This window comes from Eriocheir sinensis, chromosome 22, assembly GCF_024679095.1.
Source record: "Eriocheir sinensis breed Jianghai 21 chromosome 22, ASM2467909v1, whole genome shotgun sequence".
Lineage (NCBI taxonomy): Eukaryota > Metazoa > Arthropoda > Malacostraca > Decapoda > Varunidae > Eriocheir > Eriocheir sinensis.
The window spans coordinates 8,918,329-8,939,241 of record NC_066530.1 but is presented as its reverse complement, the minus strand read 5'-3'; the positions used below and the strand labels follow the sequence as shown (position 1 = coordinate 8,939,241).

Sequence of the window (20,913 nt, the reverse complement as noted above, 5' to 3'; positions counted from 1 at the left end):
TCACAGGTCAAGCTCCCGACCTTCTCTACGATCGACGCACATACGTGGTTCCGGCGAGCAGAGGTGCAATTCCGCTTCAAAAGAGTGAGCAGCCCAACCTCACGGGCCAAAAACGTCTTAGCAGCTCTCCCAGACGAACTTTTTCCACCCATTTCGGAATGGTTGGAAGCCAAGGGCGACGCCGCCATCAAATACGATGACCTGAAAAGCTACCTACTTCGGCGTTTAACGCCTTCCCCAGCAGTGCGAGTGTCCCAGCTCCTCCAGCTCTCACAACAACCCCTTGACGACCAGAAACTTTCTGACGCCCTCCTCGAGATGCGGGCCCTGGCAAGGCTCCCTCCAGCCCGACGGGACGTCACGACATATAGACCTGCTTCGGGCACTGTGGCTCCTCCGCCTCCCCGAATCCATCCGCGCTGCCATTCCCAACGCGGAGGAAATTGACGAAAATGTCCTGCATCAACAAGCTGACCGCCTAGTCGACGCACTCACGGCTTCAACCCGCCGTATCAACGCCGTGCCTTCCGACACCGCACCATCATTCCAGGATGACGAGGTCGACATCGCAGCAGCACACCGCCTACCACAACAAGACAACAGCCAAAACATCCGGCAAAACATGGAACCTACCACCATATAAAGACATCAGGCCCCCCGGTGTTCTCCAAATTTCGTCGTCTGGCCCCTGACAAACTCGCCGTAGCAAAACATACCTTCACCGAGCTCGAGTTTCTGGGCATCTGCCAGAAGGCGCCAAGCCCCTGGGCGTCACCACTTCACATCGTGACGAAGAAGGACGGCTCCCTCCGCCCCTGCGGGGACTATAGGCGCCTCAACACTAGAACAGAGCTACCCACTACCCACTGTCCCACATCGCCGACATCACCTTCCTCCATGGCGCCAATATCTTCTCAAAATTGGACCTACTGAAGGGCTACTACCAGGTCCCCATGCACCCGGAGGACATCCCCAAAACCGCTATCACCACGCCCTTCGGCACCTTCATATTTAATTACAGCTGTTTTGGCCTGCGAAACTCTGGCGCCACCTTTCAATGGATGATGGACGGAATCCTCGGTGACTCACCCTTCTGCGCCTGCTACATCGACGACATCCTCATATTTTCATCATCAAAGGAAGAACACCTACGACATCTCTCCGAGGTACTGGAGCGCCTTCAGCAGAACGGCCTGGTGATACGGTACGACAAGTGTGTGTTCGGCGCCAGAGAGGTGGACTTCTTGGGGCACCATCTCACTTTTGCAGGTGTTTCAAACCTACCAGACAAGGTGACCACCATCCAAGGATTCGCTACGCCCACCACAGTCAAGGCCCTCCAGGAATTCGTGGGAATGGTCAACTATTACCACCGCTTCTTGGCCAGGATCGCTTCCACCATAGCGCCACTACACGCAGTACTAGCAGGCAAACCCAAGGACCTGACGTGAGGCCCCTCCCAAGCAGATGCTTTCCAGAAAGCGAAAGACGCCCTCGTCGCAGCAGCCCTCCTTGCTTTTCCAGTTCCCGGGATACCCCTCATCGTCACAATGGACGCCAGCAACATCGCCATTGGCGCTGTTTTGGAACAAATCACCCACGGACAGCCACACCCTTTGAGTTTCTTCAGCTGCAAACTCCTTAAGGCTGAAAGGCACTACTCCGCCTTCGACAGAGAACTTCTCTCCGTCCACCAAGCCGTCCGCCATTTCCGCCACTTCCTGGAGGGTGCAATTTTCACCATCCAGACCGACCACATGCCCTTGGTTCACGCCTTTACTAGACAGACGGACGCCTGGTCCCTACGACAGCGCCGACACCTCTCAGCTATCTCCGAGTTTAACTGCACCTTCAAACACCTGCCAGACACGAAGAACCCCGTAGCCGACGCCCTCTCCAGAGTCGAGATAGACGCAATTCAACTGGGATTCGACTACAGCCTCCTTGCCAAGGAGCAGCAACGGGACCCCGAGACGACAGCAGCGAGAACATCGCTCACAGCCCTACAGTGAAAGGACATTTCCCTGAGCAATTCCGGTACCATCATCCTCTGCGACGTCAGCACCGGGCGATCACGACCATGGATACCAGCATCCCTTCCCCGTCACGTTTTCGACCTCGTCCACGACCTGTCACATCCTTCACGATGAGCAACAACACGACTGCTAACACAAAATTTCGTGTGGCACGGCATCTCCCGCGACGCGGGGATCTGAGTTCGGTCCTGCTCTTCCTGCCACAAATCCAAAGTCCACCGACACACCGAGAAGGGTCCCTGATCCTTTCACCAACCTCAGAGACGGTTCGCCCACATCCACGTAGCCGTAGTGGGTCCCCTTCCTCCGTCAGCAGGACACCGCTATCTTTTCACCATCGTAGACCCCTCTACCAGATGGCCTGAAGCCATCCCAATCCCTGATGCCACTTCAGCCTCCTGCGCCGCAACCCTGCTCTCCGGATGGATCGCCAGATTCGGCATTCCAGAGCGTATCACGTCCGACCGCGGCACTGCCTTCACGTCGCGGTTATGGACGTCCTTGGGACAGCTTGGGCAGAGCAGTCCACCACACTACACCCTATAACCCGGAAGCTAACGGCATGCTGGAGCGATTTCACAGGACCCTCAAGGCGGCCCTGATGTCACGATACAACAACTCAACATGGTTCTCACAGCTACCCTGGGTCCTCCTCGGCCTTCGCACTACCCCAACGGAGGGCCTCGACGTCTCCCCGGCCGAGATGGTTTTCGGCGACCCCCTCGTTGTACCAGGCGAATTCTTCCCTGACGCCCCTACGAGCAACGACATCAACCGCCTCAGGAGCATCGTCGGGAAATTCGCCCCGTGCAAGCAAACATACAAGACGCCAGATCACCGATACCTCCCCGAGATCTACATTCATCAAAGCATGTCTTTCTCCGCACCGACGCCCACACACCACCCCTTACCCCCCCTACTCTGGCCCCTACTAAGTCATCCAAAGAAAGAAGAAAGCTTTCCTACTACTATTAAGAGCAGCGACGACTGGCTCTTCATCGACGGACTCAAGCCAGCATACCTTCAAGAAGACGACCCCCCTCCTGTACGACTCTCCAGGGCGGGTCGTCCCCTCTCACGCGCAACGGGACGTTTTCACTGAGAGGGGAGTATTGTTGCGGCCTTCGCCACAAACCCAATCACGAGGCGCGGGACTGGAGTGCTAGATCCAAGACGGCCGCCAGCGAATATTCACGAGGCGCGGAGAGGCAGCCACGCTGGTAGCTGATTGGTTGTGGAACTGTGCTTGATCCTGTAACGCCCTATAAATAGCTGTGTCTCTCGCTAATAAATCGCTAATAAATCAGAGCACGCCAGCCCTCCATGGGCGAGCGGCCGGGTGGCCCTTCCGCAGCGGTGAGGTTGACCTGCTTGGTTATCCTTGCTTTGGGCTTCCCCGCTGCGATTAAGTTGACTGCTCGGTTGCTCGCCCGTGTCCTGCTACGGGCTGCCACTGGGCGCCTGCCCGGGGGGCCCGTGTCTTCGTCGCTGCTCGCCAGCTGATACCTGTGGCTGTGGCGGCGGCGGAGGCGTCCCCACAACCGCCCCGAGTTTTGAATTGCTCGTCCCCCTTTACAGGGCCGCCTTTGTGCAAAGTCCCTGTCTCCTTTTCAGGGGTAAATCTTAAAAGCAAAGCTAATAAATCAGAGACACGCTAGTCCTCCTCGGGTGAGCAACTCGGCCCGCCCTTCCCCGCGGCTAAGTAGACTGCCTAGTTGCTCACCCGGGTCCTGCTACGGGCAGCCCAGCGCCCCCGTGTCTCCGCTGTGCTGCTGTCGGCGGATGCATCCCCTACACTCGCAACGAGACTTGCATCGCCTCGACACTCCCTTACCGGGCCGCCGTACGGCCAAAGGCCCGGTCCCCCTTACATGGGGATAAACCTTAGACGACGCTAATAAATCAGTTGCTGTCAGACCATCGCAATGTTTCATTCTTCCTTCCCTGAACTAAGAAAGTAGACTGCCTGAAGTAGCACCCGCTACAACACACACACACACACACACACACACACACACACACACACACACACACACACACACACACACGATATATCTATAAATTTCTTAAGATTAAAAAAAAAAACATCAAAGAATACAAAAAAATGTTGCTATCAAAGCAGGCTCTAAACAGGTGGCCTGTCCATTTTACTGTACATAAGGTCCTAGTTACGGTGTCGTAATTACAAGTGGTATGGGTGCAGTAGTTTCACGTGTTGCGGGCGTAGTAGCTTGCCAGCTCCTCGTACGTTAGGTCTCTGTCTGCGCTGAGGAAGAGATCGTCGTCCACGCCTTCAACGTCGAGCTCGTCCTCGGATTCTTCCGTCTCTGTGTTGCCGTAGTTTACCCACTCTGGCTCCCCTTTGTGGTCGAAGTGGTGTGGGGGGTGAGTCAGTGGGCTGGACAGCGGTAGAGGAAGGACCTCTCTCCTCCTCACCCGACTTACCATGCCCCGCTCTCACCCGAGGAAGCGCCTGAACCTCTCCCCGCCTGAGGGAGGGGATGAAGGCTGGATCCTCGTCGACAAGCGCCGTCGACGAGCCCCGACGCCACCACCTGCACCTGACCACCGAGTTTATCGGATCACCAGCCACGAGGAAACGAGCACCTTCCACGCCGTCCGACGACTGGAGAGGGAGCACCCGGACCTTCGGGTACGGGTGCAAGAGAAGTCCGGGGGTGAGATTTATATCAAACCCCTGGACGAGGAAGCTGCTTTCTCTCTCGCTCCCCTGAGCAGAGAGACCACTGTCGGCATTTCCCTAGGAGAGGTCGAGGGCAGGTCGAAGGGTATCGTTTCACTGTATCCTCTTGGCCAGTTCCTCCGACCGATCCTGGAGGACCCGCGCGTCACCTTCGCAAGAAGGTATACTTACAACGCGGGTCACTGTCGCAGAGAGCCCACGCGGCAGGTCGAGGTGACGTTTTTCAGGGGCCTCTCCCGTCGTCCCTCGACCTAGGCGTCTGGGGTGTCTTCTTCGTCAGGAGGTTCACCCCGGAGCCCATGCGGTGCTTTAATTGCCAGGCCTTCGGCCATGTGCAGAAGTACTGCAGGACCGGAGCTCTCTGCGGCGTGTGCAGCGGAAACAGCAATCCTCGATGTGTATCGAGACACTGAGGACAGGAACCAACCGGGCTGCACGATGTCCGAACTGTGGCGGGAGACACCACGCTTGGTTCAAGGGCTGCCCCGAACGGCTGAGGAGGCTCCCCCCTCGGCCCTCGGGTGCTTTGGACACCTTGTCTCTCAAGAACCAGGCTGTCTCCCAAGCAGCTCCTCCTGACCCACCCCCCTCTCCCAGCCCGAGGATGGACGTGGTGGTGCCTGCCCCAGAGCCTGCCAGCCCACCGACGCCGCCACACAGATCTGCCGCAAAAAGACAGGAAGGGCCTGCCAGGCTGGGCGTTCTGTACCGTCTCGGCCAGTTCTTCTCCCCTGCACAGTTGCTATCCATTTACTCCTTGTCCGCCCTCGTATGGAGTATGCATCTCATGTGTGGGGGGGCTCACTCACACAGCTTTCCTTGACAGAGTGGAGTCAAAGGCTCTTCGTCTCATCAGCTCTCCTCCTCATACTGATAGTCTTCTACCTCTTAAATTCCGCCGCCATGATGCCTCTCTTTCTATCTTCTATCGATATTTTCATGCCGACTGCTCTTCTGAACTTGCTAACTGCATGCCTCCCCCCCTCCCGCGGCCCCGATGCAAACGACTTTCTACTCATGCTCATCCCTATACTGTCCAAACCCTTTATGCAAGAGTCAACCAGCATCTTCACTCTTTCATCCCTCACGCTGGTAAACTCTGGAACAATCTTCCTGCATCTGTATTTCCTCCTGCCTACGACTTGAACTCTTTCAAGAGGAGGGTATCAGGACACCTCTCCTCCCGAAATTGACCTCTCTTTTTGGCCACTCCTTTGACCTCTATTCAGGAGCAGTAAGTAGCGGGCTTTTTTTTGTATTTTCTTTACGCCCTTGAACTGTCTCCTTAGCTGTAAAAAAAAAAAAAAAAAAAAAAAGACCGCCCCTCAGCCCACCGAGGAGGCGGTGTGCCAGAAGACCCAAGAGACCACGACGCAAGAATCGCAGACACCACCACCACCGACCACCAAGGACCAAGTAACCCAACCCACTCAGTCAGCAAGGGACGCCTGGACAGGCGCCCCTGAGCCCCAGCCTCACCTTGGCCGCCGCCGAGCAGAGTGGGAAAGGCACTACGCGTCATCGGTGACGTTAACGAGGTCAGAGCTGCTGTACCTCTGCAACTCACTGGCGACACTGGAGGAAGAATACGCAGACGACGACCACAGCAGGCTGGAGAACCCGATCGTGACAGTGTTGCTAGAGGCTCTAGGAGCGGCGCATCACTTCCGATCGCCGGTCTTTCCTATGAAGTGTCGGCCCTTCGACCAATGTAGAGACATGATGATCCCTCCACCGTGAGACGACCAGCAACGAGAGGCGGGCCAGCCTTAGGCATATAGCCCGCGAGGGTTTACGCCCCTCAAAACTACACCTACCTACCTACCTACCAGCTCAGTCATTCCTTCTCTGACCACTACTAAGAGAACATCTCCTGAAGATGGCCACATAGGCCGAAAGACGTCTAGAGAAATGGATCTACGTTACCTTCAACCAGAAGACTGCCCCACAGTGCGTGAAATAGAAAAAACAACTTATAAAGAGAACAACGCAAAATCTGCTGTTGACTTTAATAAAGCATATATATATGTAAGTAATAAGAAACTGAAACATATATGGCAGACTACCAATTGACGTTGACAGTTTCCTTATTCCATTGACAGTCAGCAGTCTTTTTCTTAGGAGGAGGTCAGCGAAGAATCCCCAGCCCACGCACGTCAGGCCTTGTAGTATGTATGGCAAGGAGGAGCCTACGGCATTCTGAAAAAAAAAATGTGAATGATTAGTCATGTTTAAGTAATAAAACCGTATTTTTCACTAATAAAAAAGTAATATAGTACCACTCACTTTGTTCATGTCGAAGTGGAGAATGTTGTGGAAGAATGTTGGCAGTTCTGTTAACAAAGTGTAGAAACTGAAGTTGTAACAAAAGCTTGCCGCCATTATTGCCCAGAATGGTTTTGACGTAGCGATATCCTTCCAGGGAATGGCCACGGCCTGTTACAGAGACAGCATGTCAGGCTAATATTACACGGAGTCTCGTTATCATAAAACACTAAATTCCAAATTTTAGCAAAATTTATATTGGTCTAACGGAGAACAAACACTTAGAGAGGGATGAGGCGCATGCGTTTGAGCTTGCTCAGGGTGACCGTCGGGAGTGGTGGTGGTGAGTGAGCCAAGCGATGCGCCTCCGAGGGTATGTTTCCCGTTACTTAGTTATTAACTATATCTCGGACATGCCCACATTGCTTCTTGAGTGTCAAGGTATTTGTTTCGTGTCCCCAGTGTACATAATATGCAGCCGTAGATATATTTGCACAAAGGCAGTTTAAGACCATCGAGCCTGGTGAGGAACTCATCAAACAGAAACGGAATAATCTGCAATGACTTTCTGGTTCCCTTGTGTTTAGGCTGGAGGTGGTAGGAAGATGATTAGAGTACTATTTTTTTCATCTTAACTCTCGGGAAAGGCGTCGCTTCGTTATCCTGAAAATGCAACTTTGTACTCGAGGTGTTGAAATTTTCTGATTGTCTTGGACAAAACTGTGTGACTCAGTTTTACGTACAAGAGATCAACTCGACCAGACAGCCCCTACTGACCTTATCCCTCTTGACGTAGTGTCGATTTGTTTGGATGTATTCTAACTCTGAAGGAGAAATCCTGGGGTGGTGCTCGGGAAGATTGTGTGCGAGAAGAAACCAAGGTATTCCCCAAAGCACCCCAAGACTTCCAAACACGTAGAAGACTGCCGGCCATCCTCCCAAGAAGGTGGTATTACAGAGCCATCCCCCAAAAGACATCCCAATCACTGTACCCACTTGGACACCTGCAACAAAACTAGAGCAAATAGTCGTTTGGCTCAGAAATAAAGTAATGGTCAGAATTATTATTACAGGCAATCATACAGTGTAATATCCACCTTCCTTTACAATCTATTTTTAAATTATAATAATCTACTTACTTTAATATAAATATGTCCAGTTACCATCATACTTTGTTACTCTCATTAGAAATATAATGTCCTTCATTTCAAAGCATTTTGATACATTACATGTGAACTCCATTTCCAACAATAAAATTTGACGAATAATGTGGGTCGGTGAGCTCTTTCATGACAGGCCACCAACACGCATTATTTTAACAGTTAGCTTAAGTTTTTACACAGATGTTATTGTCATCTTAAGGCTAAGCGCGTCACCTGATAATATCATGCTGGCGTGCTTTGCTTTGTCTTTTGGAGGAATCCACGCTGCAATCAAAAGATGGACTGAGGGAAACACGACGCCCTGTCAACATGAGAAAAAATACGTTCAAAGCAACTTACAAAAACTGCAGTATAATCAAAACAAACCCGAAACAGCTACATTCCTAGTTTACTGTTTGTTAGAAGCACTCTTTCAGCCGAAATAACTGAACATGTAATTTGGTGATGTACATAGCTTCAGTTATAAGATGTATCCAAATGAACAGAATTACAAGAACTCGAGCACTCCACCTGCGTCATGCCCTCCAGCACCCTGAGGGCAATGAACAAGTGCTCGGAGATATTGATGCACAGAGGTGAGAGAAGGCTCAGGACGGAAGGGACAACCACTCCCAGCCCGAAGGTGAGTCGTGCGCCGAAGTATTCTGCAGCACGACCTCCCACAAAGTTTGTTGCCGTGTAGCCGTAGAAGAAGGCGCCCAACATTAACGAAACTGTTCCATCGCTCCAGTCAAACTCTCCAACCTGGAAAGAAAAAGCAGAGTAGTCCGCCGTATTAAAAAGGTTATAATTTTAGTAATAACTTTCTTATCGCACTGAAAAGCATATCAACCCATAACACAAAATATCCATGAATGAATAGTATACCAAGAGATCGAACCCGGGCTATCAGAGTGAGAAGCAGGGCACGGTAGTTATCCCGCCAGCGGCATCATCTGCGACCTGTGACTGACGGCCCGCCATACTGTTGTCTCTAAGGACTGAGTTACCCGCATCACCCCATGGTCCATGAGTTTGGGAGAGCTTCCCAGTCCCAAGATGTAAAGACCAAGTCCTTAACCCGCAGTGAATGGCGAGCGAGTCGTATGTTGCAGGTGAAGCCGCAATCAGGTTGCCTTTTACCTCATTGATAGTGGTTACACTGCTCTCTGCCACTCCCTGTGAAACCGCGGGTTTGATCCCTTGTCGTGGTAAGCAGTGGGAGGTTTTCACTGTGTTATTACAGTTTTCCTGATGGCATAAATATTCAACAAAAAGAAAAATGAAAAGATATAAAGAGACTACAAAGGCCATTTGGACTACACTTCACGGCTCCTGAAAATCTGTTATTTCCTAATTACCCTACACCTGCATCAAGCTATCTACGCTCTATTTCAAGCTTTAAATCAAATTTATATTGAACGTCTGCTTGAAAATCGGAAAAAAGGTCAAGCTTTGCAGGATCATGAGGTATCGCTGAATTGACTTCATGTCGAACCAACGACTGCGTGATGAAACTGAATCGAGGTCTGTTACCAGCTTAGTCCATGCACGGCAACTCCGGCTATACGGGCACGTGGCACGCCTCCCTGATGTCGATCCTGCTCACAGGGTTGTTTCTGTATGAGACAACCCCGAGTGGAGGAGACCAAGGGACGCCCACGTAACTCATGGCTGGGGCAAGTCAGCTGATCCTGTGGGGAGAAACTTGGGACGAATAGGACTTTTTCACATCAGCTCCGGATATTGTGCTTACGAGGGGTGATATCCGGAGCTCATGTGAAAAATTCCACAGATTTTATTAACGAATAGAACTGCTGCGTGGGAGCTTGCTCGGGGAGACCGTCGCGAGTGGAAGGGAAATGAATGAAGTGACGAGCCCCCGGGCATGTGCTCCCCGTTGTGTATCTCTCTCTCTCTCTCTCCGAAATTGACCTATCTTTCGGCCACTCCTGTAACTCTTTTTAGGAGCAGTGAGTAGCGGGCTTTTTTTCATATTTGTTTCTTTTTTATGCCCTTGAACTGACTCCTTTGATGTAAAAAAAAAACAAAAAAATTATATATATATATATATATATATATATATATATATATATATATATATATATATATATATATATATATGTATATATATATATATATATATATATATATATATATATATATATATATATATATATATATATATATATATATATATATATATATATATATATATATATATATATATATATATATATATATATATATATATATATATATATATATATATATATATATATATATATATATATATATATATATATATATATATATATATATATATATATATATATATATATATATATATATATATATATATATATATATATATATATATATATATATATCATATAATTCACAATCTCTTGACGGGGCAAGGGGGCCGATTCAAGGGGGCCGATTTTCAAAATTTAAAATTTAAATATTTTCAAAACCAAAGCAGCTAGCGACCTGAAACTAAAACAGGCACCTCCCTTAGGCATATATGAGTCTCCATGAGCAGCGGTATCAAAAACTTCAAAGTCGTTCCCTAATAAAATCCCGATTAATTGTGTTTATATAAGTATAACAAAACTTAAAAGGCTATAAAATCCTCAGATTTTACGCTAGATGCACAAACATCACCAAATGCAGAGACAATCACTTATATTTTCAGAATCAATAGCAATATTTAGCATATCTTATAAGTTTTGCCCGAAATAGCTACTTATTTTTTTTTATTTAGTGCAATTTTTTACGTAAGTTTTTAACATCTAATAAATCACTTAATTTTCACATTAGAAACTTAATACTTGAGGAAAGCATGCAGAAACATCTTAATTTTACTCAACAAAAGCAAAATATTCATTTTTCTATATACAATCACAACTTATTTTGGTTGAATTCCGATGTCACTATTGCCGCAGCACGTCTTGCCGGCTATCTGGCCCTCGTCCCTGAACAATCACTTTAGCCTTTTGGCCTATGACTTGTGGGCCCCGGTCAGTTTCCTGGACTTGTACACGTCCCTGTTCCTCGCCGTCTCCTTCCTGCCCTCCTCGATACTGCTCCTCTTCCTGCCGGTCGGCTGCTTCAAGGCCTTGTTCTTCCTCGCTTCTGAGGTCACGTCCTTGGAGAAATTAGCACCGAAACAGTTGAAGAGGGACCTGCTGATGTGCGGCAAGATGGTGTTGGCCAGGTTGTGCCCCTCCTGGCACCTGTACCCCTGCAAGGTCGGGTCTGAGGCCGCCAGGAACTCCAGGAGGTGCCTGAGCCCGTCCCTGTGGCGCATGGCAAGGGAGAGGAACCTCAACCTGCGCTCCTTCTTGTCCTCCCTGCACATCAGGGAGTCCCACAGCGACATCCCGAAGGACGCCATGTGGGCCATTGGGAGAGATGGCCTCTTCAGGACCGCCCGGCCCGTCTCCAGCTCTCCCCTGTCGACCAGCTCGACCAGGGCGTCGAACATCACAGAGGGCGGGTCGCCCCTCTCGAGCTCCACGGTAATCTTCATCTCCTCCTGCTGGGCAAGCTCCTGCTTGCAGCACTCGGCCACAGAGGAGTTGGCCTGGACCTTCCTGGCCAGGTAGCCGGCGTAGTTGCCGACCGCGGCGAGGAGCAACTCGTCCGTCGGCGGGTCCGGCTGGTCGCGGCGTCCTCATATCTTGTGTCTCCTCCGTCACTTCCACTCGATCCACTGCCTTCTGTGTCTTCTTGTATCGTCCTCTGGATCCTTGCAGTTGTGGGGAAGGGTACAGAGACGATGAATAACTGTAGGTCCTTTACTTGGAGAGTAAACAGAGGCAGGACAGCGATAATCCTTTACAGAGGGGAAGTGCCCAGCTGACTGCGTGCCTAAGGCGAGTTAGGCGACGCGGGAACTGAGCTGAGTTGCCATGTAGGCACTAACTAAACGTACATTTCTTGTTTCCTAATACGTAAAACTGTGGACTTCACTATCCTACAGTTATCATTCATTTTACGTAAAGATTTCAACCTAAAGTTACGCAAATTTGCCATTTTTTACACAACGTTTTCAAAGTGCACGCATGGTGCTATTTTATATAAGTTACCTTGAATCCTCGACCAAATCACTCTAGAGACACTCCTGCCTGCTTGTATGCACTAAAACTTGAAGATTTCGTCCTGTTTCCACTTAAATTCGGAGTAAGAACGCAGAGTGTGTTTGAGTTGTCGCAGTGAAAGTCGCCATAACAATCGGCCCCATACGCGAAGCCAGCGCGCCAAGACTGAAGAGATTTCCCGTCAACTAGTTATATATATATATATATATATATATATATATATATATATATATATATATATATATATATATATATATATATATATATATATATATATATATATATATATATATATATATATATATATATATATATATATATATATATATATATATATATATATATATATATATATATATATATATATATATATATATATATATATATATATATATATATATATATATATATATATATATATATATATATATATATATATATATATATATATATATATATATATATATATATATATATATATATATATATATATATATATATATATATATATATATATATATATATATATATATACAGAGGTAGGCAATTGCGGTATTTAGTGCGGTAGTACGGTAGTACCGCATCACAAAAAAGTACCGCACTACCGCAAAATATCTGAAAATATCGCATTACCGCGGACCGCACTAAAAAATGCTGCGGTTCTTTTTTTTGCGGTACTTTGAAAACTATCGAAGACGACATTTGCAGTGCGCCATGCTCACATATTTTCCTTTTTTTTTACAGTGAATCGGACTCAATCAGTCAATCGGTATCAGTCATCAGAATCAGTGATTCAATCATTCCGACTTTTCAGTTATTGTTCAAAATCAAATACTAAATAGGCAGACTAAACTACTACACTGCGAGTCTTCTTAAGCCCGCGCGGTGCCGGCCATTTCAACCCCGGACCCGTCCGTGGTGCCGGTCGATTTTTTTTTATATTTTTAATGAGCTTAAAAAATCATAAGCAATTGTAAGATAATGGAAAAACATGCAAAAAGTGGTTTAGCAATGTGATTTTTTTAAAACCCACCTTATATATGTTGGTGTTGCCTCTCGTTGGTGCATATTAAATGACGGCACTCTCACTCAGTTTTATATAGTTTTTATTAGTTACTGAATCACCATCAGACATGTCTGATAAGTTGATAATATATCGTCAATACTAAACGCAAATAACTCTGAGTAAACCTGTTCGTCACTCAACCCAAGGCCGCGTGCCATGACTACCTCTGACGATGACCGTACAAGCACTAACATGATCGCTGCTCATGTCCCGTACAAAGTTTTCTTTGATGCGTAACATACTATAGCTGTTTTTTTAACTTCATTGTAACTTCTCTATTCTCTCTCTCTCTCTCTCTCTCTCTCTCTCTCTCTCTCTCTCTCTCTCTCTCTCTCTCTCTCTCTCTCTCTCTCTCTCTCTCTCTCTCTCTCTCTCTCTCTCTCTCTCTCTCTTGGTTGAGCAACAGACAACAAAGAGTGGTGATTGACGGATTTAACTCAGAGTGGGCGCCGGTCACTAGTGGTGTCCCTCAGGGTTCGGTTCTTATCCCAGTGTTCTTCATTATTTATATCAACGATGTGGATGTTGGACTCAATAATCGCATTAGTAGATTTGCAGACGATACAAAAATTAGTAACTCGGTTTACTCTGACGAAGACAGGCAAAGCCTCCAAGAGGATTTGCACAAAATTTCAGCTTGGTCGGATAGATGGGAGATGCCCTTTAACGTAAACAAGTGCCAGGTCTTTCAAGTTGAAACAAGGAATAAGAAGTTCGATTACGAAATGCGCGGCGTTAAACTCAAAAGCGTTCAATGCGTTAAGGACCTGGGGGTCAAAATCGCGTCAAACCTCAAATTTTCACAGCAATGCATTGATGCAGCAAATAAAGCGAACAGAATGTTGGGCTTCATTAAAAGAAACTTTTTATTCAAGAATAAAGATGTAATACTTCCACTCTACAACAGTTTAGTCAGACCCCACTTGGAATATGCGGTACAGTTTTGGTCTCCCTACCATGCAAAGGACTGCTAAATTAGGTGTTCAGCGTCGGGCAACAAAAATTATCCCTTCTTTGCGCAACAAATCCTACGAAGAAAGGCTATCCACCCTCAACATGTTCTCTCTTGAGAAACTTCGCCTCCGAGGAAAACTGATCGAATGTTTTAAAATACTTAATGGTTTCACGAATGTAGACAGATCAACATTGTTTATGATCGATGACACTTTGCGCACGAGGAACAATGGCGTAAAACTCAGATGTAGACAAGTAAACTCAGACTGCACCAAATTTTTCTTCACCAACGTTGTAGTGCGAGAATGGAATAAGCTCCCACCATCAGTGGTCCAGTGTAACACGACTGACTCCTTCAAAAATAAGCTCGACCGTCACTTCCTTCAACTTAATATCAACTAGAGTAGAAATGCAACGTTTTGGAGTCTTCTGATTAATGTAAAATCACTTAGGTTTAAGGACAGACCACCAAGTCTGGACCATGGGGTCTGTGTGGTCTGATTTTCTATGTAAATCTATGTAAATCTCTCTCTCTCTCTCTCTCTCTCTCTCTCTCTCTCTCTCTCTCTCTCTCTCTCTCTCTCTCTCTCTCTCTCTCTCTCTCTCTCTCTCTCTCTCTCTCTCTCTCTCTCTTCTCAATGTAGCCAAGATTAATATTGTTTGAATATAATAATAATAATAGTAATAATAATAATATTATTAAGAATAAGAATAAGAATAAGAATAAGAATAAGAATAATTTTATTATTATTATTATTATTATTATTATTATTATTATTATTATTATTATTATTATTATTATTATTATATAATTATATCATCTCCTCGGTTCAAATTTCCACGTGGTTGCTTCGCTGAGGCCTGAGATGCCAGTGATTAGAGTTTTCCCACGGTCGATGTCTCGCTATTACCAGTTGATGTGTTTTGTCTTAATATGTTTGACAGTTTGAATGTTTCACTGTTCCCGTCATGACTTTCCTATATTAGTAATCTTTCGTTTTCGCTCAAACGCCGGATAATTCCTTTCCTTCCTACCCTCCTCCCCTTCCCCTTCACTCCCCCATATCCTCCCTACCTTTCCTCCCTGGCTACTGCAGCTGTTATTCAAGGTCGCACCACCCTTCCTTCCTTCCTTCCAGCATCCTCTCTATGCCATTTCGATGAAACTTTTGCTGTTGCCTCTTGAAAGCATTTGATCGAGTTTAGCACAATTGCTGCTTTTCAGACTTCCTCCTACGGATTCTGTCCCTCTCCCTGTACTATTATCTATTATACTATTATCTATTATCTCCAGCTTCCTTTTAGATCACTCTATCTCCCCTATGGGAGATGGTCACCGTTCCACCCCGAATTCCTGTAAATAGTGGTGTTCTGCAGGACTGTTCTATCTCCCACTCTTTCTATTGTCCATCATTGATATTTCCAAACAAACTGTTCGATCCACTTCTATGTCGATGACTTTACATTCCGAATGGGGCAGAAGAACTTGATGTCCTTCAATGTATCAGGAATTTAAAGTTTCCACCTGACCACACGTTACAATCATACAAATATTTATCCACTATTTTTCAAAAAAGCATTGCTGCTTCTACATAATCTTATTTAGTTTATCCTGAAATCAAACTTTTAACTGGAAACTATATATCACTTCTTGCTATAATCATCTTCCTCGAGGCTAAGTACCATTTTTTTTTTTTTTTTTTTTTTTTTGCCTCACAGTTGCTATTGACATGCAAGGCTTGGCCCACCCTCGTATGGTGTGCATCTCGTGTGTGTGTGTGTTGGGGGGGAGGAGTTATCGCACATAGCTTTGGACAGTAAAACCAAAGCCTTTTCGTCTCCTCACCTCCTCATCTCTTACTGACAGTCTTCTACGTCTTGAATTCCGCCGCCATGTTGCTTCTTTGTATCTTCTGTTGATATTTTCATGCTGACTGCTCTTCTAAACTTCTAACTGGATTCCCATATCCCTCCCGCGACCCCGCTGCAGACGTCTTTCTACTCTAGCTCTCTACCCCATGCTATCCAAATTTCTTATGTAAGATCTTCATTCTTTAATCTTATCATCTGATAAAGTCTGGAACAGCTTCCTTTTATCTGTATATCCCCCAACCTACCACTTCAACACTTTCAAGAGGGAAGTACGCATCGTCACCTTTCCATCCAGTTCCGACTCTCGGCCACTCACTGCTATTTACATGCAGGAGCAGCTCTAGCGGGCTTATATTATATCCTCTTTTCTCTTTTGCCCTTAAGCTCTCCACTCTACAGCAAAAAAGCATGCTCATGTGAGCTTGCTAACTGCTTTTCTGAATGATAATTATAATAACAGAGATATTGACAAGTTCAATAGACGGTCAAAGCTGCAGTGAACGATACTTACAACAACAGCGTCGCTGGGGCCGTTACTAGGCTCCGGACAAGTGTCGGACAGCTGCGATGCGTTGGCCGTCTCGTTCCTCGTGACCATGGACACAATGGCGATGGAAAGGCACACCCTCACCATATAGGTTAACGCCAGCCCGAGGAAGCTCAGCAACACAATCGAGTTCCGTGCCTTCCACCATGTTCCTCCTGTTGATCATAATTGATTATACTCTTGTGCGTCCCAGCGAACCCGTCCGCAATGCCCACCCATGGCAACACCTTTTTGTCTTTGTTTCTGGCCTTTTAAACGCCACAACCTCAAATGGGCAGGTGCAGTAAGTGACTTTTATTGTGTGAAAACGCGATCTGGCGGAGCTGTTGTCATATGGCGAGCTTTTTTTGTTTTTTACAAAATGATTGAAGTGATTATTAATTAAAATGATTTAATCCTGTGAAATTTAAAATTTAGTTTGACAATTAGTCAAGGCTTGGCGACGCGATGTGATACAGTCATTTAAAGGACAGGGCGTCATGTTACACCGACTTGCATAAGTTTTTTCTCTTTGAAATTAGTTTGGGGACACAGAACACCAATATATGTCGAATGATTAGATCAAACTACCATGCAGATTTGAAATGGGTAAAACTAAATGATTTATTTCATCTAATACATGAAAGATAGTGCTTATCACAAGCTATTGCAGCAAACTTGACATTTAAAATTTAATCACTTAGAACATAGGAATTGAAAATGAATCTGTAACAAATACATTTAACAGTAAGACTGCTGTCACCACCAAACATTCAACAGTTTGATGTCCATATGGCTGCGCCTGGCAGTTGGGGCGCCCTTTCACAGTAATAGTATGTTTTTTCCTAGTATCTGCAGAAAAGAATGAAAAGTTGTCACCTTCCTAAATTGCACGAAGCGAGGTTCAGGCAACATGATATGCCATCGTTGGAAAGGTGTAAAATTATTTTCTTTGAGAGCTGATAAGTTCATTGAAAATTATTTGATAAAGCACGTGTACCAAACGACATTAATGTCCTCAGCAATTTTGATAAAAGTAAACTTGGATTCATTCAAATGCAAGTTGGAAGAAAAATTATTTCACATATAAACAAATGAACGACAGGAATAAAACTATGAGCCATGTGCTTACGGAGAGTTGGATTGATGTCAGCTGGTAGATATGTTAGGCCAACTGGTAATTTATGCTTGTGTGTGTGTGTGTGTGTGTGTGTGTGCATGGCGGATCCAGGGGGGGCGGGGAGGGGGACGGTGTGGCGTCCCTGTGGTTCCTCTGCCCCCACAGTTCGCATGTCAGTACGGCGCGTGCCATCTGGCCATCTTTGGAAAGCAAAGATTTGTGCCAGACCCTATCAAAAGCTTTTGATATGTCCAGCGCAATAGCAAAAGTTTCACCGAGACGGCTAAGAGAGGATGACCAAGAGTCAGTTAGGAAGGCAAGGAGATCACCAGTAGAACGCCCCTTGCGGAACCCATACTGGCGATCAGATAGAAGGTCAGAAGTGGAAAGGTGTTTTTGAATCTTTCGGTTAAGGATTGATTCAAAAGCTTTAGCTAGACAAGAAATTAAAGCATAGGACGGTCGTTTGAAGGATAGGAACGGTCACCCTTCTTAGGCACAAGCTGTATGAAGGCATACTTCCAGCAGGAAGGAAAGGTAGATGTTGACAGGCAGAGGCGAAAAAGTTTTACCAGGCAGGGTGACAGCACGGAGGCACAGTTTTTAAGGACAATAGGAGGCACTCCATCAGGTCCATAAGCCTTCTGAGGATTGAGGCCAGAGAGGGCATAGAAAACATCATTTTGAAGAATCTTTATAACAGGCATAAAAGAGTCAGAGAGGGGATGAGTAGGAGGAATATGCCCAGAATCGTCCAGAGTGGAGTTTTTAGAAAAAGTTTGAGAGAAGAGTTCAGCCTTAGAGATAGATGAGACGGCAGTGTTGCCGTCAGGACTGAGGAGTGGAGGGAAAGATGAAGAAGTGAAGTTGGAGGAGATGTTTTTGGCTAGATGCCAGAAGTCACGGGAAGAGTTTGAGAAAGCAAGGTTTTGACATTTTCTATTGATAAAAGAGTTTTTGGTTAGTCGAAGAATAGATTTGGGCAGAAATGTAAAGTTCGTGGTTAGCATTAGTTCGAAGGCTCTGGTACCTTTTGTGAGCTGCCTCTCTATCATTGACAGCACGAGAACAAGCGTGATTAAACCAAGGCTTTTTAGCGTGAGGAGAAGAGAAAGTACGTGGAATGTATGCCTCCATTCAAGAGACAATCACCTCTGTGATGCGCTGAGCACACACAGAGGGGTTTCGCTCCTGGAAGCGATAATCATTTCACGGGAAATCGGAAAAGTACATCCTCAAGTCGTCCCACCGAGCTGAAGCAAAATGCCCGAAGCATCGCTTCTTCGGTGGGTCCAGAGGGTGTACAGGAGCGATAGGACAGGATACAGAAATAAGGTTGTGATCGGAGGAGCCCAACGGAGAGAACAGTTTGACAGAGTAAGCAGAAGGGTTTGAGGTAAGGAAGAGGTCTAGAATGTTGGGCCTGTCTCCAAGAAGGTCGGGAATACGTGTAGGGTGCTGGACCAACTGCTCTAGCTCGTTGAGGATAGCAAAGTTGTAGGCTTGTTCACATGGCTGGTCAGTGAAAGAGGATGAAAGCCAAAGCTGGTGGTGAACATTGAAATCTCCTAGGATGGAGATTTCAGCGAAGGGAGAGTGGGTCAAGATGTGCTCCACTTTAGAGATCAAGTAGTCAAAGAATTTTACATAGTTAGTAGAGTTAGGTGAGAGATAAACAGCACAGATGTATTTAGTAATAGAATGACAATGAAGTCTTAGCCAGATGGTGGAAAATTCTGAAGAATCAAGGTTGTGGGCACGAAAGCAAGTGATGTCGTTGCGCACGTAGGCGCAACATCCAGCTTTGGATTGAAATTTAGGATAGAGATAGTAGGAGGGAACACAGTAGAGATTGTTGTCAGTAGCCTATACATATATATATATATATATATATATATATATATATATATATATATATATATATATATATATATATATATATATATATATATATATATATATATATATATATATATATATATATATATATATATATATATATATATATATATATATATATATATATATATATATATATATATATATATATATATATATATATATATATATATATGTGTGTGTGTGTGTGTGTGTGTGTGTGTGTGTGTGTGTGTGTGTGTGTGTGTGTGTGTGTGTGTGTGTGTGTATTCACCATGACCTGATCACGTGTTGGACTAGTAATCGCCAGCAGGTACCCTCCCGACATGAGCAAGTGCATGCTCTTTATCGTCGTGTGTGTGTGTGTGTGTGTGTGTGTGTGTGTGTGTGTGTGTGTATATATATATATATATATATATATATATATATATATATATATATATATATATATATATATATATATATATATATATATATATATATATATATATATATATATGAAATAAATAAAAACACAGTGGTGCTCTTCCGGCAAACGGTACTTGAGGGGTCTGACTCGGCCATAGTGAAGGAGTACTCTAGTCGTCATGACACGTGCATGGTTTGATGTCATTAAGATACTGATTATTCAAAGGCAAATATCAAGATGATATCTCAAGAATGTTTTTTTTTTATTAATTTAAAACCATTTTATTCGTATCATCACTACCATCGGTAAAATGAGATGAGATCCTGTGTTTTTCCCCCGAATTCAATTTTCTTTAGATAGGATTGTATAATGGATTTTCCTTTACATTGTCTTGCCACAGAATCCATGGATTCGAATAAGCATAATACTTACGAATTTTCAAATCAACGTACTCATTTTCCACGTTTTTATTTTAGTTTCCCCCTTCGACTAACCTATAAAACTTAGATGGAAAATCTGGCAAGACGATAGAGTTCTGTTAATGGTCTTCTCAAAACTGCAAACAGATCTAAAATCGGTTGAAAACTTTCCAATTTCAGGAATTTTGAAGTTAGGAAAATGACTTTTTGAGTTATGGGCATTTAAAGTTTTTACTTACTTCGCCACCCTTTCATCTTTTTCTAGGCGTTTCTTTTGGCCAACAAATATCATCATATCATTATTCATTGTATTCTAGAGCAGTTTGGATGACAGCATTTATTTTTCGAAGCTGCTGGTCCCCTCCTCTTGATGAGGATACTATATAATCTGGTGTCCACCTCAATCACAAGTCCAA

The 20,913-nt window shown here is 45.3% G+C and overlaps 1 protein-coding gene across 10 annotated transcripts in view; it reads right to left on the bottom strand.

Moving 5' to 3' along the window:
• Nucleotides 1-20,913, bottom strand: part of LOC127002001 (sialin-like) — a 102,519-nt gene that overhangs the window by 58,062 nt on the left and 23,544 nt on the right. For all 10 annotated transcript variants that reach the window (XR_007755633.1, XR_007755634.1, XR_007755632.1 and 7 more), the window contains 6 exons: nt 16,657-16,847; nt 8,679-8,912; nt 8,382-8,469; nt 7,783-8,009; nt 7,027-7,176; nt 6,807-6,939 (listed from right to left, as the gene is read on the bottom strand). Coding sequence is in view for 5 of the 10 variants with exons in the window: in XM_050867313.1 (XP_050723270.1) it covers nt 6,807-6,939; nt 7,027-7,176; nt 7,783-8,009; nt 8,382-8,469; nt 8,679-8,912; nt 16,657-16,847 (1,023 nt within the window). In the remaining 5 variants the exon portion in view is untranslated. The remainder of the gene's footprint in view (nt 1-6,806; nt 6,940-7,026; nt 7,177-7,782; nt 8,010-8,381; nt 8,470-8,678; nt 8,913-16,656; nt 16,848-20,913) is intronic.